Genomic DNA, 24,516 nt, shown 5'->3' with positions numbered 1-24,516 from the left:
TCGGGTGAAGAAGCCAGTAGTTTCTTTCGTAAACGTTTTAAGCAGTTTTCTAGGCTCATCCGCTCTTGAAGTATTTCCATATTTCAGTAATATTTCACCCCCACTTGAATTTGAATGTATTTTTAGACAGGAGAGTTGGCAGTACCTTTTTTTAATTGAGTCGAAAGTGTGCCTTCTTCATGGCTTCAGCCATTGTTCATATGGCGGCCTGCTTCAAACAGTCAAAACGTTGAAAATTGACGAAAACTATCCATGTTCAGCCAGCCGTAATTTTCCAAAGCTTCTCATTCATTTCTGGAGACAGTTTTTGAATTTTTTTCTCAATAAAAGGCAGGAAAACAAGCGGAAGGCTGTAGTATTTTTCATCTTGGTTGTGAATATCTTGAAGTTTGAAGTACGACAGTTTTCTTCTCAATCTCATGTTGAGTTCTTGAGGTCTTCTTTTGATGACTTTTTTGCTTTGCATTTATATGTTTTGCAAAATAAACATTTATATGTTTTGCAAAATAAAGCCTCACTTTTGTTAACTAGTATTTCAGAAAACTTTAAATTTTAGCTAAACTCTTTCAAAGTAAACTAAAACTTCGCCTTTTGAGCGACTAAAACACTACATGACTTTTGGCACGTACAGGAAGCCCTTCCAATGCAGTTCTCGTTTGACATGCGCTGTCAACTTTACTTTTTGTTGCTTCGCCTCTTTTTGATCTCAATGCCTTGCCATATAATAAATATCTTATTAACCTCGTTTGCTCGGTCCGTACCGTAAGTTATGGATCCTCGTTTTTTCCACTTTTTTATGGCCCGCGCGCTACGCGCTTAGGCCATAAGGCAGTGGAAAAAACTCGGTCCATAACTTACCGTACAGACCTCGCACTCGGTTAATAAGAGCTATGTATGGAAGCTGAAAATATAAAATGACTAGTGCTCGTAAACTTGAACAGCCTAGCTTGTTTATGTCAGATATCACACAAAGATATCAAGCATCCAAGACAACTACGTCATTATTTGTGGGTTAAAATTGAACCAGGAATATTTTTCCCTTTAGTCGACTATCATGTCGATCATCATTAATCATAAATCTAATAAACATAAGTAGACTAAAAATAGAAATGGAAGCTTTAGTATTTAAAAACGCACGTTGGTTATAAGTGGTCCACTTTGGCAATTAATCCGTGATCTGTATTTATATGCTGAGGAAAAGGATTTTGATCGTAATTTTGCCACGTTTTTATTCTAAAAGCATAATATTCCATTTGTTTAGTCTACTTGTGCTTATTAGATTTACAAGTAAGACTTATTTTTTAGTCTTCTTATGTTTACAATTAAGATTTAGTTAACACTTCGAAATTCAATTTTTAAAATGTAACTATAATTAGAGTAAGAGTGTAATAAACGATCGATATTACTTCTAAGGTAATAAAAAAGGAATGAATAAAAAAGAGAAAGAAAGAAAAACAATGGACTTAATAAAGACTTAATAAACGGGAAGTGATATTGGTCGCTAATGAACGCATGAAATACTTCTCGTTGCTACTTGATTAACCTCAGGGAAAATTGTTCAAAATCACATTCACTGGCAAGCCAGACGGTCTTTGATCGAGCGCTTCGTTCAGAAACGACCAAATTGCAGTCTTCACAAAGCAAGGTAGCTTGACGAAGGCATAATGGAAAGACAACTTAAAGATTTATCAGTAGAGGGTGTAAAAACTCGCAAGAAACCTGACAAGCATATAGTAAGTTGTGACAAACTTAAACCCCTTCCTTTCTAATTGAATATTATATTTATCTTTATATGAGTTGCATGAGAAAGAACACAAGAACAATTTCTTTAAAGTTTACTCTAAAAGGCCAGCTGTAGTCTGAAGTTCGAAAGATAGCTTCTTGCAACGTTTCCTGGTTTCCTTAGATAAGTTTAATATCATCAATTGAATGAGTGTCATTTCTGTCGGGTTACGCTTAAAGTGCCTATCACCCTTCTGACAATATTCTCAGTATTGATTCTACATGGGGTAAGATGTTCAATAACCAGAAAAAATTACATAGTTTGGGTGCGGCTTCTTGAAGTTATGAAGGTTTTTCCATGTCATATGCTGATGCTGTGACGTATGAGGAGGCATTTATGGTTATTTGTTGTTCCTCGTAATTCGAAACACCGGCTTCTATGGGAAAACTAACTTGCAACCATTTCTATAAGAGCAATGGGGAAAACAATGACGGATTTCAAATTTAATTTATCTGTACCAGTAAGGTTTTGTATATTAAATGATTACTCCTCATACGTCACAGCATTAGCATATGGCATGGAAAAACCTTTATAACTTCAAGAAGCCGCACTCAAACTATGTAATTTTTTCTGGTTATTCAACATCTTACCCCATGTAGAATCAATACTGAGAATATTGTCAGAAGGTTGATAGGCACTTTAACGTTAACCATGACGTGTGTTGACAGCGACAATAGTTTTGCTAACGGCTTTGAAAGGGGAAAGAATAGCAATAATAACGAGGGTCAACTAATTTGTGTTAGGCTGGTATGTATTTCTCGGGTTTATGAAAACCCCTCTCATAATAATAATAACAATAATAATAGTATCAATAATATGATCACTTTAAATAATAAAACCGCAAACATTGGTGAAACAGTACAATTTCTAATAAGCACGAAATAGCCTAGTTCTTTCTTTATTCATCGTTGTTTCTTTAGTACTATTTAGTATTAATTATTTATTTCTGAATATCATGAAATAAAAAAGAAACCAATAGTAGTAAAATATACAACTTAATTTTAATCTTTAAAAAAGCTCATGTTGCTCTCGGATGTGAGATACTGATCATCGTAACGCGGTCGTGATGCTTTCCGGTTCCTGTATATATTTTTTTGGACAAGAAAAAAAAGCACTTGAGAGAAGTAAAATAAAAGCTCCTATTGTATGTTAGTGCCACTTATTCTTTAAATAATCGTTGAATCATGTGATATATGATGATGTGATGTGAATAGTAATCTAAGCCATTAGCACTATAAATCTTAAAGGTTCTACACTAGTGAGCCGAACTCGAATCAAGCTCGAACAAACTAACGCCGGTTGGCATGATATAGGACTGCCGGATAAATTATTCTTGTCTATCGCTGCACGAAGTATGCATTCAAAATATGTTAGATGGCTTTCACGGTATCCATTTTCTATGCAAGACATGGATCGAAGTGTACTTTTTTGGGAGATAAAATCCCTTGTCGTGGGAAGGTATTCCATCGTTCCTGCCCATACAACATGACTGAATTTTATTGAGGTCCTTTTGTTGACATAATTCAAAAACCCTTCAATCTTGAAAAAAAAATTAATTATTGGTCTAAGTATTGCTTAACGGCTGAGCTACTTTTTAAGAAATTAACTGCAGGCATGATAGCGATCGTGCTATTAGACACGTTGTTGATTAGCCTGCGTCACATCCGGAATTTTCTTCGTAAATACGGTATTTACGAAGAAAATTCCGAATGTGACGCAGGCTAGTTGTTGATGAGAACCAGAAAAAATTTGAGCTCAATAATTTAAAAAAATCAAATAGGAAACTAAAGGAACTCTGGACATTACTTTATTAGAAAATGGAGGGAAAAAACTTGGCCGAGTTGTCTTTGCAGTGCATTTTGGGTCTCTTTCAATTTTGGGGACGAAAAAGACGCCATCTTGGAAAAACTAATCCTAAAACATCCTAAAACATGCAGCCCAACAAAACACTGCTATGCCAATTTGACCCCTGCTTAATATAGACACCCCCTACTATTACTGGCCCTTCGTTTGGGATAATAAACCTCAGGAAAGAAAATATTGGACTGCCAAGAAAACCTATTTTGGGGAATGAAAACTGTCCCAAATTTGAAATTAATATATAAGACTCAAAACTTTTTAAAATGTTTTCCTCCAGGTGTTCGCGGTAAAAGTCACGTGGTCAGATGGGCAGGTCAATGTAGTGTCCAGAAGATACAGCGAGTTTTTCGAGTTAATGGTACGATACATATAGTATTTTAATATATAATCCGCATCGATGAAATAACTATTTTTCTCCATAACTAAGAAGTGATAATATCTTCACATGTGAAGATATTACAAGTTATTTTCAGATGTGAAAATGTTAATATTTTATTTTCACATGTGATAATAACTCCATTGGTAAGAATTCTAAGGAATCGCAATAAATAGTAAAAAACTAAATTTGTATTAAACAGAATATTAAATGGCCGCTTGGAGATACGGATTGTATCTTGTGCTCACTCGAAAGATATTCCCTTAACACTTGAAAATAAAATCCGTATCTCCAAGCGCCCATGTAATATCCTCTATTTTTTTACTTCTTTGTAAGGAACTTTGTTAACATTATTGTATTACTGGTTTTCTACAGGAAAGACTCAACGAGACGTTTCCTGTAGAAGCAGGCAAGCATGAAAATCACCAAAGGATCCTTCCAAATTTACATGGTAAAAATGGCCAATCATAAGAAAAGCGCTAAGCATCACAAATGTTTGATGTCATTATGAAAGTCAAATCATTGTTAACATTAACTATAATTTGACGTCAATTTACTATGGTCAAATGCATTTCAAACTGGGAAGAATATATCATAGCATTCTAAAATATTATGGGAAAAAAATTATTAAATTTTATCAACTGTTTTCTTTTATTCAGCCAAAAAGACCTTTCTAGTGAACTCAAGCGTAATGAAGCAGCTTGAACGCATAACAGATTTTACAAAGGTGAGTAGCCTATTTTCATTGCTATGCGCTGATCGAGACACCGGTCGCAACATGGTGAAATCGTTTGCTTCATGCATGGTATACTGGAGTTCCTGTGGAATAAGCGGGAATATTCAGCCAGGACGCGCACGCTCTCTTTCGGTTTCCTTTTGTTGTTCTTCTTTCAACTCAATAACTTGGTAAATCAAGTTTCGACAACATACATTAAAGAAAAAATCGTCACAATAGCACACAAAAAACAGTTCAATTAATTTTTTTCTAACAAGCTTCCGTATTCTTCAGGAATTGGTACAACTGCCTGACCACATTTCCCAGTGCTATGTAGTTCGTAACTTCTTCACACCCACAGAAGTGGACATTGAATCTACTCGCAGGTGAGAAAAGTCTACTTCAAAGCTATAAATCTCATAGTGAGACGGAACATTGTCTGGCGCTACTCGTGGTCATAATTAAGAGTATGGAAAAGTTGGTGCAATCTACCAGCAAGGCTAGAGGACCGCAGTTTGATCCACACTGCTTTTCTCTGATTCGTAAAGATTACGCATTAAATACCATTGAAACAATTTATTAGCCTTGATATAGAGAGGATAAAGGGTGCGCCGTTTTAGGGCAACGCTCGTAGCTAAAGGAAATACTTCTTCGTGCTTACTTTATTCTCGTGTACCTGTTTCAACTTCAGATTAGAAAATACTTTACGGAACGACGACTAGTGAATTGTCTGTTCGATTCTTGTAGCAGACAGTTTATTATGTCTTTTTGAGTTGCAGATTATCAATACAAAAGCCAAAGACGAAGCCGAGAAATTGGCGTCGAAAAAATACTGCAAAAAGTAAATAATAATTTTAATTCAAATTTTAACTATAAATATCAATAATATATTCCTATAACCTGTTTTGTTTTTTCTTTGAAAAAAAAACCCGATATAACATGATGCAGGGATAAACACTACCAATAATTTGTGTTCAAAGTCACCTGAATCTTTTAAGACAAATATTAAAATATTGATATTTTTTATGCGCAGAAGTCCTAAGCATCAGTGGACCTTTGTCCCTGGAACAATACCGTGTTATAGCTGATATAGAAGAATGTAAAATAGGAGGACTGGAATTGAAAGAAGGACAAATAGTGGAGGTTGTTGAAAAAATGGAAAATGGTAAGTGTTGTGAACGTAGCAAAAATTTCAAACTTTGTCCTGTGACCTTTGTTCCGGCATCAAATTGGAATATCAAACAACAAGCAACTACAGTATTGAAGCAAACATTGTCCCATCTTGTGAAAATATATTAATATATAGTCGTTTTACGAGGATACACTAGCTTAATAGCCATGGCCATGGGCCTGAAAACTGACCTGTGACCCCGATTTCATGAAATTGGAATATAGGAGTAGAATTTTACAGAGGGAGGAAAGCCGAAGAAAACCAACACTCGAGAGAATTATATCACATTTGACAGCGAGTTAGAGGATCGAGTCCACGACCATCAAAATGAGAGGTGCGGTGCCATTAGTAGCATGGAACTGTCCCAATCTTTGCTGTAGACATTAAAGACTTCACTTTTTTCCGTAGGTTGGTGGCTGGTTACTGCAGATGGCGAGCAAGGCTGGGTACCAGCTTCGTATCTTATTAACGAACATGATTCCGAGGAAACCTTGACAACAATCAAATACCAGTCTGGTCAAGGTACAAGGTACACTAAACTAAGACTAAATGCTACTGTATCTTGAACTATTTATTTTATTTTAGGAGAATACTATGTTACGAACAAATCATATACAGACAAGTTTAAAGATGAGATAAGCTTTGATATTGGTGTTCATCTACAAGTGATTGAGAAGAATCTAGATGGTTGGTGGAGAGTGATGTAAGTAGACGAGGTCTCTTCTTTAGTTTAAGTACTTATCTGATAGAAACGTAGGGGTAACCCCAATAAAACCTACAAAGAGTAGAGACTCTTTTGTATAAAATACATACCTCCATACATACATACTACATACATACCTGCATACATACATACTTATAAAGCTCATGAATAATTAATGAGGAAAACACAATAGAAATCATTGTCCGTGGAGGAGGCTGTATATCTGATACAAAATCGTCCTGATTTGCATAAACTTTAACTCCAATTTTCTTAGCCAAATTCAATTTTATCTTTAAAATTATAGTAGAACATGAATGTATACACCTAGACGTTTCATAAGTAATATACAATATTCGTGTCCGTGTTGTATCAGATATACAATCACTCGCCTTCGAATCGTGGTTGTATATCTGATACAACACGGCCACTCATATTGTATATATTACATACATACACACATACATACACACACACACACACACACACACACACACACACACACATACACACACACACACACACATAAACCGGCATGCATGCATACATACATACCTGCCTACCTGCATACATACATACATACATGAACTTTATTTTTTCTCGAATTTTCAGAGTAGCTACAGATAGCTAATATATTCGAGGAAATAGAAATAATTGAAATTATATAGCATTCATATAATTAGCGTTTATTTAGTTGAAGTACAATTTTTTCTTGAATTCTGAAAGACTCTTGCTTTCTGATAAAGAATGCATGTCTAAGTATGAATGGCTTGAAGGATCCTGAATAGGTAGTACCATGACTTGATAAATAAATAAACTGCATGGGTATCAGAGCATTCTGAATGAATGAACATTGCTTCTGTGCATGATCTACTAATGATTGGCTCAAAGAAGGGTTCCCATTTTCTTGCTAGATATAATGGCTGCGAAGGACTAGTACCAGCAGCGTACCTCAAGAAGATAGGAGAAAACACGCCAAAAGACGGTAACAAGCATCCTCTAATTGGAAAAGAAAGCGTAAGTCATTATTAACTTTGAACGATCTGGAGTGTTTCCGGTTTGAATTGGTTAGGCGTTATCAACTTGCAACAGTTCTTAATTTCCTAGGTCTCTAACGATGTATTTGTCTCAAACTCTACATGTGCATCACGTGAAGGACCACAAAAATACAAAAGACAGAGTGATTGAAAACATGCCAAAAAAGTGTTGCCCAATACTCCCCTTTCACAGTTCCCTGTGCCATCTTAAAAGGTAACCGTGCCTGTGCATCGTAGCGAGAACGGCGGTGACATTGCAATGATAGAGACCTTTTTCTAACACCTTGGACAATTATTCACGTCTCTACCATTGCAAGGTTACCGCCGTTGTCGTTTCGATGCACAGGCAAGGTTACCTTTCAAGATGGCGGAGTAAACTGGGGACTATTGGCTTCTTGACCAGCAAGTGCCAACTCTTGGATTGATATTTCTATCTACCAGATAGTAACACCTTGTATTGTTTGCCGGTTTAACTGATAGGTTCTCTCTCAAAGATATTCCGTAAGTTCTCATCAGCATGACATGACTATCGAGACACTAGCAAAACTGAGAGAGTCGACATTCAAAAGTCCAGAGGAAAAAGAAGAACAAAAAATACTTCCAAAGAGGAAACTAGCAAGAGCGGAGGCGGGAGACGTTTACCTTGAAATGAAGATGTTAGAAGACGGAGGATGGGTCCCTCAGGTGATTCCAGCTACACAAACCCCAGAAAAAGAGAGAAAGATAATGCATGACAAGGAGAAGGGCTTCAGTTTGTTGAAAGGATTTGGCAACTTGAGGAAGGCGAGACGAGATTATGAATCCAATGACAATAAACCCGTCCAAGAAAAGAAAAAACTCTTGAAATTAAATCTCCCACGGCGATCAAAAAGTGCCGCATCTGACTTGAATTCTCTGAAAACGCCAATCCCAAAAACTGAAGAGAGGAAAGAAAAGGTTTTAAAGCCTGTTGATGTCAAACAAACCTCAAGGCGAAAAAGCATGGTGGAAGAAATGATGCCTCACAACGGTACAGAAAAGAAGAATGAAATACCAAGTCAACAAAGGCAGTCCTTAGAAAGCAAAAGAAAATACCGCCAGAACTTTTTACGGCGTTTCATGAGTTTTACGGCAGAAAATAATTTCCATGTGTTGCCATGGAAAAATGAAGATGGAAAGAATGAGTACATATTAAGCCTTCGAGGAAACAGTGGCCCGTCTAAATGCAAAACTCGTTCTTTGAGTGAATTACGCAATTCTGAGTTCTCTTCCGACAATTCTTCACCAATCACTCCCAAGAAGCAAGGAATGAAAAAATTAGATGGTCCAAAGATCCATGTAGCACAAAAGGTGGATGACAATCAAACTAAGCAAAACACTTGCACTTCATGCAAAGACGCTCCTATCAGTGATAGCCCAGTGTTTGTCGTTACGCCACCTTCACCAAAGGCCATTAAGAAGTCAGGAAAAATATCTGAGCTAGGTTCTTATGCTTGCAAGAACAGATTGCACTGGAAAAAGTCCCACTCTTTTTCAGATTTGGCTTCTTTAAACAAACGTTTAGAGGACGATGGATTTGTTGATAATGAAGATAACGACGATCTTTATCTTGATGAGGACGATGATAGTTCTGACGAAGAGATTTGTACTCTTGAAGACTTGTTGAATGAAGATAGAGAAAGTAAGGACATCGATTTTTACTATGAAGATCTCACAGATTACACGCGAAAAATGCCGAGAGTGGATCATTTGATAGTGGCATGGAAAGTTCATCGCCACCCCCAAGTCCAATGACAATTAAAATACCATACAAGAGTGCAGCAAGTAAAATGTACGTTGCAATAGCAGACTACGAGGGGTCGAAAAGAGATGGAGAAGTTGACCTCTTTGAAGGTCAACAAGTCAGAGTTTTGCAAAAGACAGTCGGAGGTTGGTGGTTAGTGGAAGGCGATGCAAAACAAAGGGGATGGGCACCTTCAAACTTCCTTGAATACTTTAAACCTCCAATTGAAGGCTTTGATGAGCAACGGCTTGACCAGACGTTCTGCTACGTTGATGATGATGTTCAATCTGCAGGAGTACATGAAGACATCGAAAGAAATGTGATAAAGCTTTCTAATGGAGAAGAACTTGAAGTTGTTGAAACAAACAAAAATGGTCATTTCATGTTGGTGAGAGTTCCTTCGAGATTTGCATGGCTCTCGAAGTCCTGTGTTCTTGCGGCGAAGGATGACCTACCTCAATGTAAAATATAACAGAGACATTTGAAACGCTTTCAGATAAAGACGTTCAGCTATTGGTCTATTGCTAAAACGTAGTATCTACTAAATAGAACGTAGTGCCTAGGCTAGCAAGACACTGAGCCTTATTGTGACATGGCAGTCAACTTTTTGAAACCTCTGTAAATTAATAATAATAATAATAGTAATAGTAATAATAAAAATAATATTAATAGTAGGCACAATTTGTCAAGTTGGTAAGATTGCGGAGAGAACTGTTGAAAAACAAGAAAAATACACGGAACTACGTGCAGGCATCAAAAAAGAGTGCAAAAGCTCAAGTGTAAATCAGATTAACATAGTGTTTGACTTTCTCTCAGGACATCAAGAATAGCTAAGAAAAGAGACCTAAGAACAATTACAAATACAGACAGGGAAGTGAACTTTCTTATAGAACGATGTCAGAAATGGATTTTAAGCCAGAACGTTAATATAGTCAAGAAGTTCTATGAATATGCATAAGCTAAAGGAAGGATTGAAAAAAAGGATGAAGTTAACCAGCTTAGACTTAGTCCGCTGGTCAATGTAAACATGATATATACAGATAATAATTGTAATAATAATAATAATAATAATAATAATAACATCATTATTATTATTATTATTATTATTATAAGCTAATCTCAATGTAAAATATAACAGAGACATTTGGAACACTTTTAGAGAAAAATGTTCAATAATCTTGAAAGGCCCCTTTGCTAACTGGCCCTAACTTGAATCGTTTTTGATTGGCATTTTGACTACACAAACCCTGTGTTCCGGGTTCAAAAGTACAATTAAATCGCGGCTGCGATTATTAGTTAAGGACAAGTTGAATATTGCTCTGAAAAAAAGAATGAATGAATGAATGAAATAAACGTAACTTTAAGGGAAAAAATAGTAAAAAAAGACGGTGAATGAATTTTAAATCCATACTTATGAATAAATATTAATTTGTTATTAATGCATAATCAATAAAGGTAAAAGGATGGATTCCTTTCTCACGTCAGAGCCGTTTAATACTAATAGCAGCCATAGCCCCCGTCCTCTATGGTTTTCCCTCGTTGTCCGCCCTTTTTGAAAATGTTCCCAACTCTGGTCCAAAAATTCTGCAACATTAGCTCATGCCTATACGTTCCCCACTTCTATGTCTGATAGATTCTGATCGTATTATCATATAATACTGTGGACGTCATACTACAGTGAGTGGTCTGCTGGTGCGCAGAAAGGCCCGAGGAAATGTAGATGGAATCAGGGCATGCTAGGAATGCAGTGCATGCGGGTTTTTAAAAATTCTCTACTTTCCCATACCCACCATACTTTGCAGCTTTGGGAGGTAACCAGAGGAAAAAAACCCACTTATTTTGCTGAAGGCTGATCAGACAATGTAAAATAAAAACAACAACAACAACAACAAAAAAAAAAAAAAAAAAAAAAAAAAAAAAAAAAAAGATAGAAGCTTGAAGAAGTAAATTTAAAAACATTTTTCGTAAGTCAATACATTTTCTGTAACACCAAACCTCTCGATGTTCTTTACGCGCAAAATTAACTCGGAATAAACTGATAATCAGTTTTGCACAGATAGAAGGGGTTATAGTATATAATCAAAAGATCGATATTCAATATTCAATTTGGGACAGTTTTTTGATTGGTTACCCCCATGAAGCAACGCATTATTCGAATGTTTTGGCAGGGAGGCAAGACAGAACCACGCATTAGGATCAATAAAATAAACTATACTGTTAGTATGAGATGATGAAGATCTCAATTAAATGGACAACTACTTGATTAATATATTTTAATTCCGCTTTGGGATTATTATCTTCAATTCTAAAATATTTATGCTATCTGATTACAAATACTTATTACAACAAATGTTATATATTTACAATCACTATGGGCGAGACCCAGGTAATGCTTCCCTTTTTAGACCACATACATCTTCTCAAGCAATGTTGGTTTGTACAATAACAATGTAATGTCAAGAGCTCTTAACTGATAGGAAAACATTAGAGCCGAATGGATTCGTCAAGATTGTTTTGCTTCAAATACATATTCAGGATTTTCATTTCATGTTTCCAGGCAAGGCAAGGTACGCGCGCATCGAAACTCAAAGGCAAATGCAACACCTTTTTTCAAACAGAAAAAAGAATGTTCATAAAAATTCTGACACCGCAGGTCGTCAAGTTTCGGGGATTTCCAAAACCCGCAAACCTTATCAAAATACGCTGGGCTTCAATTTTTGACCCTTTGACAGACGTAAAACGTTTGCGAACTCGGTCACCATACAGCTTGTAAGACATGGTTATGTTAATAAGGCTACAGTGCCAAGTAGTAAGATAAATTCAATATTACCAATCAATTTTTGCTTGCGCATTTGGTAATAATTGTGCGAAGCTATATCGAAGTCGTATAATAATAAACCGTTATGTTCACTATGATTAGAGGTTACATGCAGTAAAACAAATGCCTTCTGTACCAGACACATGGCATAAAACCGTATTATTGACATTACCAATACGTTCACCCCTTTTACTTAGTATTGTTAGATCGAAGAGGCATCTTGATTCGATCCACTGGGGTCTTGAATTTACCTGGCTGAGGAATCTTGGTGGACATACCAGAGGTGCTAGAAGATCGACTCGAGTTCTCTTTATCTTTGGGAGTGTTGTAGACACTAGGTGCTTTAATCTTGGATGGAACCTAATAGTGTATTAACATTGGTTTCAAAATGCATTCATACTTTATTAACAATTCTAAGGTTCAAGAAAAAAACTGGGTCGAGTAGGTATTGCAGTGCATTATGGGACTGTTTTAGGATAAATTTTTCCAAGATGGTGTTTATGTCGTCCTCTTAAACAATCTCACAATTCACAGCACTGCCAACTTGACCGAGTTTCTACTCGACTTCGGAATGGCTTATATTTTATTATGTTTGAAAGTCATATTAGGGGAGACCTAGAGATCTAAGGAAATATGGAGAACTCAAAAGAAAATACAAGCATGTGGAGCAAGAGAAAGAAGGACAGTTTAATACCCCTCCCCCCCTCGAAAAAAAACATATGGGTACTTTATGGTATCTTTTACAAGATTTTTCATAGCCAGGAGCTAAAGTTCTGATATCTTTGCTTTCGTCATTACCACTGTTTTCATTGCTACGTGTTGATCGAGACAACAGTCGCGACATATTAAAATCGGCACTAGACTAAGTCAACCAATCAAATCACTCCTATGTACCTTCTCACGGTCCCTTTACCTACTCTAACGACTCATTTCATCGACGGTACTCTATTGCCCGATTTTCTCATCAGCGCATAGCAATGAAAACAATGGTAAAATCAAAACGTTATCAACTGGTAAATTTTTGATTATATAATGAAAGGAAACAAGCCAGATTTTAAGCTCTAACCTCTGGTTGTATGAATACTGTGTTTTCTTTTTCATCAGCCTCACTAAGGTTATCGTCCTCTTGTTTGGTATCTTTTTCATCCACAACACTGCTAGTGTCCCTGCTCAGTTCGAACACTGGGATTCCTTCATCACTTGAGACACTCGAAACACTCTGAAGATAAAATTTAACGCTATATTACTATTCTGGAGCTTCGAGCGTGTATTACATCATCGCACATTGCTGTCTTCAAAATTTCCGTCTTCCTTCTAAGTATTTCGTTTCTGGTTTTCTCAAGTTTAAATATAACCATCTTTGGAGACGGAGCAGTGCGAAAGGTATTATCTTACTTATGAGCAATTCTTGAACGATGAAAAATGATTATGAGAAATCAGACGCTCGCAATTATCTTCAAATTGTAATTTTAATCGAGCAGCGCTCCATATACAATTAACCTAGATATTTCTTTCGTACAAGGAGATGGATGATGGATTATCATTACCTTATTAGAAGGAAGATCGGGTGTCAGAGGTGCTCTGTAAGTGTCGTGGAATCTCATCAATAATCTATCGTGAGGCGATGTCTTCTTGAGATCGTTAGGGTAGGAGAAATTCCTCCTTGGAGGAGTGGTGCCTATGTTAAAAGAAAGTATTGATAATCAGGTAACCCGGCAAGTGACTTGTGCAGAATATTATGTACCACCTCCCGGTTGGCTGGGCAACGCACTATTGTGCGGGAGGTTGTGGGTTCAAGTCTCGGCCGCACCAATACTCTGGATCTTTTGAAATATCCGAGTAGAAGGTGCTGCCTTTTCGCTTTTAAAAAAATATCTGCAAATAGTTAAACCTTCGGCTCGGTTTACAACGTATTATTCTAATACTTATATATGTTGGAAAAACCCTATAAGCTTATACCTAGTGGTTATGAATAGAGATGATGACAACGTAAAATGGCGGTACCGTCTCATTAGAGGACAATAAATTAATCTGTCACGTGTCAACCTCTTGATTTATTTATTTCATTTTCTCTTCAGTTCATCTTACCAGTAGGTAGGTCATCCTTGATACCATCGTTTAGCAGTGTCATCACACTCTGCCTTGACTCATGTACTGCTTTCATTTGTTCATCTGACCAATCAGAATTCGATTCAGAATGCTCAATAATGCCCTCATTCCATGATATCATAGTTTCTTCCAAGTTTTTGTGGTCATGTTGGACATACTGCACTACATCATCCTTGTGGGCATCTATAGTCTCGCGATTATCCTGTTGATAGTGAAACATATGAATAAGATGATCAAAACAATGCTCGTTTGCTTACAGTATAGAGTATAGCTATTTCAAAAAAGGTTTTGTCGCATGTTGCATACTACATGCAGAATGGAACAAAACCTTCACCAATGTTGCTTGAAGTAGTTTTATATGAAGGTGCTGGCAACAGTCGTCTAGTGCGCTTAAAATTGCTCTCATTCATCAGCATATTTTTCACTAGTGACAAGTAAAGGTCCATGTCCTTTTTTAATATTATACGATTCCACACACACAAGTAAATATATTGAGTACTGGTAATGTGAGTGATGATGCTCTCAATACTAAACCTGGCTAGTAGAAGACACCAATATATAGATAAATACATTAATATGAGATTTAGAATCTCGGCTAAGCTTACTTGAATAGTAGTGGTCTGTTCAGTACAGTTCTTTTTAACCATTTGAATGTGATGTTGGAATGACGCGTCCAGGTTTCTTTGCCACTCCTCTGCAAGCTAATGAATCAATATTCGACAAAATCAGTTTTAGCTTCAAAATAACTTCAGAGAAAAATGCGTCTAAACAGTCAAAGTTTCACAACGATGCTCAAAGTATGAGTACAAATCTACCTTATTGACTTTGGTTGTATTCGCTTCGTTAGCAGTTTCAACGTATTGGCATCGTTCTTCATTAGCCGCGCTGGCCTCTTCGGAAGCTTGTTTAGTCTTGGCTTGGAATTCTACGACATTTGACATTGCTGCGTCAAAGCACTTGTTGGAGAACTGATTTGCGCAGTTTTGGAGAGAATCGCAGCGGCTAAAAAAAAAACACAATAAACCGTCATTACAAATACCATCATAATCATTTTTCTATCTTTCTTCGTATTTTTATTTTACTTCTTCTTTTTTATGCTATTTTACGCATTTGGGGCTTATTTTGACAAAAAAAGGGGGAGGAGTGGGCGGGGGACTCGTTACACCATTTTTCTTTCACTGCATTTTCATCATTTAACCCGTGGAGGCTGACCACTAGTTGCTAGTGTCTATTGATAGGCAAGCTCAACTTCAGACCAATAATCTCAGTAATATAATATATCATACATATCATATATTATCTACAATGCAAACACAGAAACTTACCTTTCAAATTCCCTTGCGGTTGTCCCCTCGTACTTTTTGCCCTCGTTGACGTTCTCTTTGAACTGAAAACGGACAAAAAAGAATAGAATTAAAAATTTCAACAAACGAAACATGATTAACAAATGTTGAGCGTCAAGTGGGAAACTGCAAAAATTCACAGCCACAAAAAAAGCCACGTGTCCGTAGCTTAACAATAAAACAATTTTTACCTGTGTGGTGTACTGGTTGAGCCGTGTGCCTTGGGATTGTAGCAGATCATCCAAACAAGACGACATTTGTCTCAAGAATGTCTCCTTCATTTCCTAAAAGAAAACCCAACATCAACCTGTTAGTTTTCGTACCCTTTCAGATCATGACAATGTTACAGGCCTTTTGAATAAAGCAAGTTGTAGACGTACGCTTTGCATCTCTATCTGGTTGTTGCGGAATGTTTCGGCATCTTTGTAAAGATTGTCCAACATCTGAATCTGTTTGGAAGAAAGAATTGTAATGAGTGAATTAGAAAAATAGGACAATACTGCTATAAAATGAAATGTAGATTGACTAACTCTAGGAATCCATTTGGTTTGGAAAAGCTACTATAATGTTTATGCTGGTCTGATTAAAAAGACCGGGACAGGGCGAGAGTAATAACACGCACTTAACATTGTGAGTATGCAAGAAATTTAACGTGCACTTCAACTTATAGCGTAGTATTTAAAGCTGGTTCGGAGTTCAGTATTGTTTGAGCCATGCGCCTTCAAGCAGCTACGTTGCAAAAAGAACGCATAGCGATCAACTTTGTATGTCCCCCTCTATTTTGAGGGGGAGGGGAGAAGTAGAACTGTATTCGACCTCCGGTTATGCTGATTAAATCAATCTGACTTGAATGCATGACTCATTTGTAGAACGTTTATTACGTTCGTTGCCGAACCAGATAACAAGCCAAAGTGTAATACAAATGGACGGACCTACCTTTTGACTAGCAAGATCATTAATAAGCAATGATTGGCTGGCCAACATGGCGTTTTGACCTTCAACGAAGCTTTTGATCTCGTCACAATGCTGAGTCATCTATATGTAAGAAAAATGTTTTTGAAAATGCTATCAATATCCGTTCTAGGGGAAGCATGGGTAAGGGAAGCATTTTCCCATTTCATATCATGTGTCTATTGAGTATTAGATTCTTTATTTTTCCGGTTCAGTATCCTAAAAAATCGTGCGTCCTGATTGGCTGTTTGAGCGGGGGTATTTTATCAGTATCTGCCCGCGTCTTCTGATAGATAACCATTAAGCAAAGAAATACTACTTTAGGGAATGAAACGTGGTCCGAAATGGGAATACAGTAGACATATTTTACCTTTTCTTTGTAAAGAGTACCGAGTTCTGACAAAAAACCGAGTTGACTAGAACATGTTTCTCTGACAGATTGTATAAATGGCTTCATGATTGATTCCTTGAATTCATTCATGGTGATCATTATCTCTTCCTGTAGACAAGAGAAGATAATAAATTCTCATAAGACCTCTTGTTTAAAGGTGGGGAGGGAGGGAGGGAGGGGGGGTTAAGGTGGTAATGGTGGTGGTGGTGGGGGGGGGGGGGGGGGGGGGTTGGGCAGAATGTTCAACATTTTCTAAAAAAATATGATTTTCTGGCAGTTTTCTTTGTGTCATTGCTATTTTGTCCCCCTCTCACAACCAGATTTTTGTTCATGTCATAACGAAATAGGTCCATTTAATGTTTTGATTGATGGAAGCAAGAGCCCCTAATTCCTGGTGTTTCATGTATCAAATATATTATTAATAAACAACGAAAGTACCTTTTTCTGAGCACTCTTCTCAACTACTTCCTTTGCCCAGTCTTCAGTGTTATCTTCTTGTAACTTAAAACAAAACAATCAATAATGAATAATATGTCATGATTTGGCTTAAAGCTGGAGTCGAGTGCAGTACCTGAATTCTCTCTTCAATCTCATCCATTTTTATTTTGAAATGATCAGTCATTTTGTCCATCTTGCTCTGGAGCTCAGATACTTTCTTTGCCTTTGAATCAACCAAGGTATCTACATGGTTGCATAAAGAAAGCAATTTAGTTAAGGGACTCAAATGTAGAAATGCTCCAAAATAGAGTTAAAAATAGAAAAATAGAGTTTGCTAATATTCAACTACAAGGCAGGGTAGGGTGGGGAAAGGTCACATAAGGGGTCATCAAGATGTTCCCTCTCTATTACCCCCTAACATGGTACACCTTCTTGTGCAACCACTGAATCACTGATTATGTAAATGTGTATGTAATCACTAAACTGCCAAAATAACACATTTCAAATTTTTGGTTACTGCAATTTTCATAAACATGCATGAAATTAGATTTTTTCGCTGCTGTCAGTCAAGCCTAATCAGTCTGTACCTTTCACATTTTTGACTGGGGGCAGAGAAAAAACTAATTTTCAGTGTGCAACTTGCAGACACAGAGTTTGCATGTTTATGAAATTGCAGGAACTTACATGACTATTTGGTGATTTATCACTAAGGGTGTCGGAAACCAAGTGCCAGTTTTGAAAACCATGTCACTGATGGCTAACTTGCGTTTTCAACCTAATTTCAAAATTGTTTGTAATTATTTATAGGGGTTAAGAGTAAAACAATTAGACCTCTGTCCCCAAGGTTGATAAATCAGTATTGACCCAAACCATGAGGGTTTCAGGCCTAAATTGTTAATAAATATGAATTGCATTGAATACTGTACCAATATTTTCTCTCAAGGATGAGAAATAACTGGTGTTCTTTCTTTGAAAAGAAGCAAGATTAGCCTCCATCTGAGCACTAACAGCCCCAAAATCTTCCTTGAAGGATTCCTTGACTCCCTTGTTATATTGTTCTACATTGGCCTTTCTTTCAATCTTTCCATGCAGACCATCGATATCAGTAATGCTCTCATTGACCACACTTAGGAGTTTGGATGCTTGGTCATGTAATACAGACTCTTGTCGTGCATGTGTATCAAGGAGAAACCCCCTCTCATCTCTTTCCACTATGGTCTTTTTCAGGTGGTGTTTGGTCACCTTTAGGCTTTTTTGGGTGGTTTCTAGTTCGCATTGGGTGTCAGTAAAGAGATCGTTGACTTTTTTCATCTCAGTTTCCAGGCCTTCAATCTTGGTTATGTACTCATTGATTAGAGTTTCCTGGGACTGGATCTTTCCCTGCATTGCACTAAGAAAACAATCAGTAGATCCATATTATTGCAGGTTTAAATACAGTATTATGAGAACTCATAGGTGGAAGCCATAAGCTAAAATTAGACTTTTCACTGCACTCTCATCCAATAGGCCATTTCATGGATCCCGTTACTCAACCTCAGCCTCATCAGCATGTAATTATTCTTTAGAATTTGCCTACAGTCCGCAGTAATGAAAGAAATTTACACATTAACAAACAATTGAAACACTTAAAAATTTCACAGGTTGTAGGCAATTTCTAAAGAATATATTATACACTGGGATCTCTGAAATGGTCTATTGCATCGCAATAATTAAATGTTTGATATCATTTTTAAAACTTACTCATAATTCTCTTGAGCCAGATAAACTCCATTTTTCTCTCTTGCTGCAATGAGGTCCTTTTTAAGTTTATCAATTTCTTCTGTGTATTCCTAATAACATTTATAAAATGTAAAAATAAAATCCTGATTGGTTGGGAGCTCGTGCTTTATGAGAGCACACAGCATGCACGCACCCTTTGCATTTATAAAAGAAATAAAAAACTTGCTTGCTGTGTTGTTATAAAGCACTTGGGGATTGGCAGAACACTCGAGAAGTGTCAAGAGAAGTGTCTCCTAACACTTTTAGACTTGTGTTCTGCTAATTCCCGTGTGCTTTATAACTGCACACAACACGAGCGTGAGTTTTCTATTTCTTCAATGCTTTTTTATGCTAATCAAAGCTTTATTCAAATTAATGTAAATCAAATATTTTACTTTATCAAAGCCCATAAAGAGATTATACCTGTATATTAAATGTGGTAATAATATATTCAATACTATAAACATAATTATGATTAAATATGATATATTAATCTCATTTTGTAATTATACTGAATACACTATAGGGTATACCTTGATAAGGGCTTTCTTGGTGAGTCTCTGGTTGATCTCAGGTCTATTCAGGATATTCTTGGCACGGTGAGCATAATCAAGAGTACTCATTGTTTCCTGATGAAAAGTTAATACAATTAATTTTGTACATAGTCAGATAACATGAACTGACTGAACAAACTTTTTTCTGGTTCAGTATTGTAAAAATCCTGCATTAGAATTGGCTGCACAAGTGGACAATATTTTCTATCTCTTTGAATGGTCCAGTATCCTGAAGTAAGGCTAAATTTCATTTGCGTGTTATGGGATAATGGATGTTAGATGACAATTGAAAAAAACTAATTGAAAAACAAGTGGAAAAGTAAATGGGAAAAAAAAAATCTTTTTTGGGGGGGGGGGGGGGGGGGGGGGGAGAGTTATATGTACCAATTTAGGACCTAAATTGTGTCTGGTCTATTGGCCCTGGTCCGTATATTCAAGACTACTGGAAGTGTTTTCTTCTATCTGGACCTTCTGGCTGGTGAATGACATCATGGGATACATATTAATTACCTCAATGTTGCAGACAGCAGGGGATATAGTAGCAATGATAGAGGTTTTAGTTCTTCCACCCAGAGAATCTTGGAGCAGTCTTGTTAGTTTACTTTCCCTGTAAAAAGAACCAGGAGCATTACATTGGCATAAGTGTATGTAAAATGCAGCAGCTGGAACAATATTTGATTGCACTGTAAATTAACTCAGGGCCAACAGTCATGGCCTGACATCGGAGAGTGTTCGACCAGAATTTGAACTAGTCTGACAAGTAATATTAAGCCAGAAACAAGGTACTGCCACAGGGAATGTAAAGTAAACCAATCATATCAACCACAGGGAATCAATCACAAACCACAGGAAACCCATAAAGAGCAAAGTTACTTCTAATAGAAGCAATCAAGATATAGCGGGGTTCCCTGTGGAACTGTATGAGAAAATTAAAAATAAACAAGCAATTCTATTATTTTAAGCCCTGCTAAATACTACTTGTAGGAGTATTGAGGAGGTTTAGTGGTTGTCTATGGACACTCCCCTCTCCCAAATCTTTATACTATCAGCCCATGCAGAGGACCCTGTTTCCTACCTGTAAGGGATATGTGGTGCTCTCTCTACCAATGACGTGATCACCCGCCCAAGGGTTAGTAAGCTTTGGTTGATAGTGCCAGCTTCTCTAGCTCTTTTATCAACTGCACCAGATCTTCCAATGTTCTCGCTTCCTGCCAGATCAACCTGACAATGATGAAAGACAAACATGTTATCATATACAGTTGTTATTAATAATATATTTATATTTTATAGTTTTCAATCCATATAAAAAATATGTTTATTACAGTAGCTGGGTAATATTAATTTAGATTAAGACCTCAACTTTCAGGTATATTTAATTATTCATTTGTTCCATTATTCAACAGATATTACTGTACTATACTAAACCAATTTTTAATACAAATCTAGCATCTGCAAACTATAGGGGTGACTTTGTGAACTTGTTGCACATTGTCCCCATGACTGATCACTGTTAGTGACTCACCAGGTTTAATTTTCCCGTCTTGAGTAGTTCTTCTCCATTAACAGAATTTTCTTTGATATGAATTGTTACTGAGAACAGTGAATGGGAACGACTAAAAAAAATAAATGGGAAAAAATCAGGTTAACTGTGATGTACAGTAAATGTAGCACAAAATAACTCAGGAATATTTGGAACTGGAATTATTGGGACCTCATTATTGGAACCTACATGTAGCTCTATGGGAAATCCCTGTGAGATATGCACATATTATTGTAAATTTCCCTTGATGAATCTCGTAAAATAAATCAAAAATAATATAGACTACCAACCTTGAATGTGCATTCATTAGAGTTGCTGCAGTTTGTCTTTTAGCTCTTCCTCTATCCAAGATGTTATACACTTCATCTTTGTTATGCACTACCATCTCTTCCAACCCCTGGATTACTACTGATCCCTAAACAATATTTAATAGTTGAACATGTACAGTAGATGAGCTATTGATAGCATATTAACTGAAGTTGATGATGGGAAAGGATTGAATGAAATCAATCAGCATGGGTGGCGTAGTGGTGAGACAGTGGAGTCATTGCTTGGTTCTTTCAGCTGTGCCTTGAGGGTTTCAATCCGTTTTTTCCACCCTCCGCAAAAATCAACTTCTAAATACTGTGAAACCACTGCAGTTAATTCTCATCATTATTATTTCTTTTAATTTTTAATTGTTTTTGTAAAGAACACTGGTGGTACAGGATAGAACAACACGTCAAACAAACTCTTTTCACATGTGGATCACATCTAAGTCAGGAGTTGAACCCATAACCTAGCCCATAGTAGTGGTACTACTCAGACATACAGTACCTTCCTTGCTGTATCTTCAAAAAGCCGAAGTTTTTGGCCATCCAAATGTGGGCTCAGTAAGTCAAACAACTCTTCATTGTAGATTTCAAGGAAAGAGACTCTGACAGAAAACTCACACTCCTTTATAACATAAGGAAATGCTAAAGTAAGACACAATACAACCAGGAATACTAGACATCAAAAGTGTACATGTATGTACAATGAATTATATTTTACATGTATATTATACCATGAATAATATAGTTAAAGCTGGAACTCTAAAATGTACACTTTTTAAATTACAGTAACTTACATTTTGGCTGTTAAGTCTCTCAAGGAGTTGATGCATCGTTCTTGGTATAATACCAGCCAATGGATCCTAAAAACAGAATAAATTTTTACACTTCAGAGTCTGATAAAATTTATGGTGTCTAAATTGTACATGCATTAATCCATAAATTTATATGACAATTACTTGGCTTCAAACAAAAGTGCATACTGAAAAATGTGTCAATAAAAAGCAGTACAGAATTAAATAATAAATGATGCATGATTTAAGATTTTTTTATTATTTGGAGCTGAAAAACTAAACATCCAGCTGCAACTGCTTCAAGAACTAAAATAAGAGAAGCACTTTCACTAATCCTACCTCTTCCCAAGAGCAGTCTTCTATGCTCCTTTCACCCTCCATAGTAAAGGTTTTGCCTGTCCCAGTTTGACCATATCTGAATGATAATGATTGAAAATATGTGAGATCCATTCTCATATGCTAGTCTACTCATGTGACAAACTTAATATGATTAGGTTCAATTTCAAACAGTTTTAGAGTGATTGCTGCTTTAGACAGCAATAATTATTAAATAACTGTAAATGAGGCCTGTTGTGCGGAACGTAATTGGTCAATTTGGTACAACAAAAGAGTTAAGTTCAACAGGGCTTGCCTCTTTATGTGACACTGGAGCAACAGCTGATTCATATGCTGCTATTTCACTGACATGTACTTAATTCATCTTTTGGCTTCAGCACAAGATAAGAATAGAGCAGAATACAGCCCTAACACTGATGGCACATGTACTGTAGTACTCTTCAATGGATAGTGTTGTGGCAATTGATGCAGGATAAGCAATGATTTGTACCTTTCACAATGAATGATTGAAACATCAATACTTACGCAAATATAGTGCAGTTATAACCCAACAAGACTTCGTCTAATGTCGGCTCTACAACACTTTTATAGACATCTATTTGCTTGGCATCTGGGGGGAACACCCGGTCAAAGGTGAACGTCTTGGTTGTGGAAGCATTGTTACCAATGTCTTGCTTGACTGTTATATCTCTCTTGTGCGCATCGCATTCCACAACTGTGGGAGATCCTTCTTTTATTTCCTTTGCATTATGCGGTCTAAATAAAATGAATACAGATCATAAGTACTGAATCACATTCCACAAGAAGTGAAGGAGAGTAATTCTTGATCTTCTTTGCATTATGCGGTATGGATAAAGTGAATGACAAAGCTTATGAACATCGACCTTTTCTACAAATTAATAACAGCAGATGTTTAATGAATGTTCAGCCATACAGTAATATTGGCACTTGTCCAACCAAACGCCTCTCAGGCCAGTCCTCTTGACTGATCACGAGACATTCCACAACTGAGGAGGAGCCCTCTTCAATATCCCAGGGTCCAAGAAGGAGGTGGGACACTTTTTCCCTTTTCCCAAACCGGTCTCTTACAATATATTTTCTAATCTTTATAGACCCCACTTTTTGCTACACTAGTGTCAATAATAGACTTCAATATAATTTTTAATTTCAATATATTAATGTAGTTAAATCAAGAATGCAAATCACTGCTTTATTCCGAAAAGAAATGACATTTAAAGCTGTTGAGGACTGTTGAGTAACTGTAATAAAATTCTATTTTCTTTACAGCTGTAAAAATCTTTCAGCTGTAACTGAGTTCCCTATTTGGCGCTTCAAATATGGAACTTCGGAGATTACGACCGTCATTAACACTCGTACAACAACATTCTAATGTCCAATAAACATCATAAACTCTTTTGACACCCTTTCATCAATGCAAAATGAACCTTAGTTTGTCATAAAAGTATAGAAAAATAGATATTTCTGTATAACTAACCCCAACCCGTATAAGAATTCGTTCTGACTCACCTACAACGAACGGCCACTTGAATGTTTTTCTCTTGTGGCGGCTTACTTTTCACCATTCTCGTTAAAAAAAATAAACCTTAATATTAAGAAAACGTTAATAACGCTGTTAGCTTTAGAAAATCGTCTTTGAAGGAGTCTAAAGTCTATTTTTTTAGATGCTTTTTCTTCGATATTTTCTAACGAAGAAAGGAGAAGCTTTTTTCAAATTTTGGAGCCGAAGATCGTTCATCTAGAACCAACCA

At 36.5% G+C, this 24,516-nt stretch overlaps 2 protein-coding genes across 3 annotated transcripts; one reads left to right on the top strand and one right to left on the bottom strand.

Annotated features, from left to right (window-relative positions):
* The first annotated feature begins 88 nt into the window (after window positions 1-88).
* On the top strand, window positions 89-10,883 carry LOC116307362 (uncharacterized). Of its 2 annotated transcripts, none has more exons than XM_031717559.2 (11): window positions 89-1,733; window positions 3,921-4,001; window positions 4,395-4,470; window positions 4,679-4,746; window positions 5,029-5,120; window positions 5,514-5,575; window positions 5,768-5,899; window positions 6,314-6,427; window positions 6,491-6,608; window positions 7,520-7,622; window positions 8,123-10,883. In XM_031717559.2, exons 1-11 carry the CDS (start codon window positions 1,665-1,667, stop codon window positions 9,413-9,415), a joined length of 2,208 nt encoding a protein of 735 aa, XP_031573419.2. In that variant the 5' UTR covers window positions 89-1,664; the 3' UTR covers window positions 9,416-10,883. The 2 variants fall into 2 exon arrangements, with proteins under 2 accessions (XP_031573419.2, XP_031573418.2); XM_031717558.2 differs by lacking the exon at window positions 89-1,733 and adding an exon at window positions 2,397-2,530.
* Window positions 10,884-11,663: 780 nt separating this feature from the next.
* LOC116307393 (kinesin-like protein KIF11) lies at window positions 11,664-24,436 on the bottom strand. The gene is made up of 25 exons (XM_031717643.2): window positions 24,275-24,436; window positions 23,273-23,503; window positions 22,751-22,826; window positions 22,415-22,480; window positions 22,123-22,242; window positions 21,597-21,721; window positions 21,289-21,379; window positions 20,842-20,987; window positions 20,277-20,373; window positions 19,746-19,841; window positions 19,195-19,283; window positions 18,381-18,844; window positions 17,588-17,697; window positions 17,455-17,517; window positions 16,996-17,124; window positions 16,611-16,709; window positions 16,055-16,123; window positions 15,866-15,958; window positions 15,657-15,718; window positions 15,147-15,333; window positions 14,937-15,032; window positions 14,311-14,533; window positions 13,770-13,900; window positions 13,289-13,441; window positions 11,664-12,582 (listed from the first exon to the last, which is right to left on the bottom strand). The coding sequence occupies exons 1-25, from the start codon at window positions 24,328-24,330 to the stop codon at window positions 12,412-12,414; spliced, it is 3,243 nt and encodes a 1,080-aa protein (XP_031573503.2). The 5' UTR covers window positions 24,331-24,436; the 3' UTR covers window positions 11,664-12,411.
* Window positions 24,437-24,516: the final 80 nt, after the last annotated feature.

Source organism: Actinia tenebrosa, unplaced genomic scaffold (genome assembly GCF_029948245.1).
Source record: "Actinia tenebrosa isolate PJP-AT-01 unplaced genomic scaffold, QUT_ActTen_1.0 PGA_scaffold0__85_contigs__length_37466705, whole genome shotgun sequence".
Taxonomy (NCBI): Eukaryota; Metazoa; Cnidaria; class Anthozoa; order Actiniaria; family Actiniidae; genus Actinia; species Actinia tenebrosa.
The sequence above is the reverse complement of the archived record's forward strand: the minus strand, read 5'-3'. Positions and strand labels throughout refer to the sequence as shown.

Excerpts from the sequence above, each read along its gene's own strand:
- LOC116307362 (XM_031717558.2), top strand. The coding sequence starts at position 2,435 with ATGACGTGTGTTGACAGCGACAATAGTTTTGCTAACGGCTTTGAAAGG. Across the intron at positions 4,002-4,394 it reads GCGAGTTTTTCGAGTTAATG|GAAAGACTCAACGAGACGTT; the intron begins GTACGATACATA and ends GGTTTTCTACAG. Across the intron at positions 5,576-5,767 it reads TCGAAAAAATACTGCAAAAA|AAGTCCTAAGCATCAGTGGA; the intron begins GTAAATAATAAT and ends TTTTATGCGCAG.
- LOC116307393 (XM_031717643.2), bottom strand. The coding sequence starts at position 24,330 with ATGGTGAAAAGTAAGCCGCCACAAGAGAAAAACATTCAAGTGGCCGTT. Across the intron at positions 15,334-15,656 it reads ACCGCAAGGGAATTTGAAAG|CCGCTGCGATTCTCTCCAAA; the intron begins GTAAGTTTCTGT and ends TTTTTTTTTTAG. Across the intron at positions 12,583-13,288 it reads CAGTATTCATACAACCAGAG|GTTCCATCCAAGATTAAAGC; the intron begins GTTAGAGCTTAA and ends ATACACTATTAG.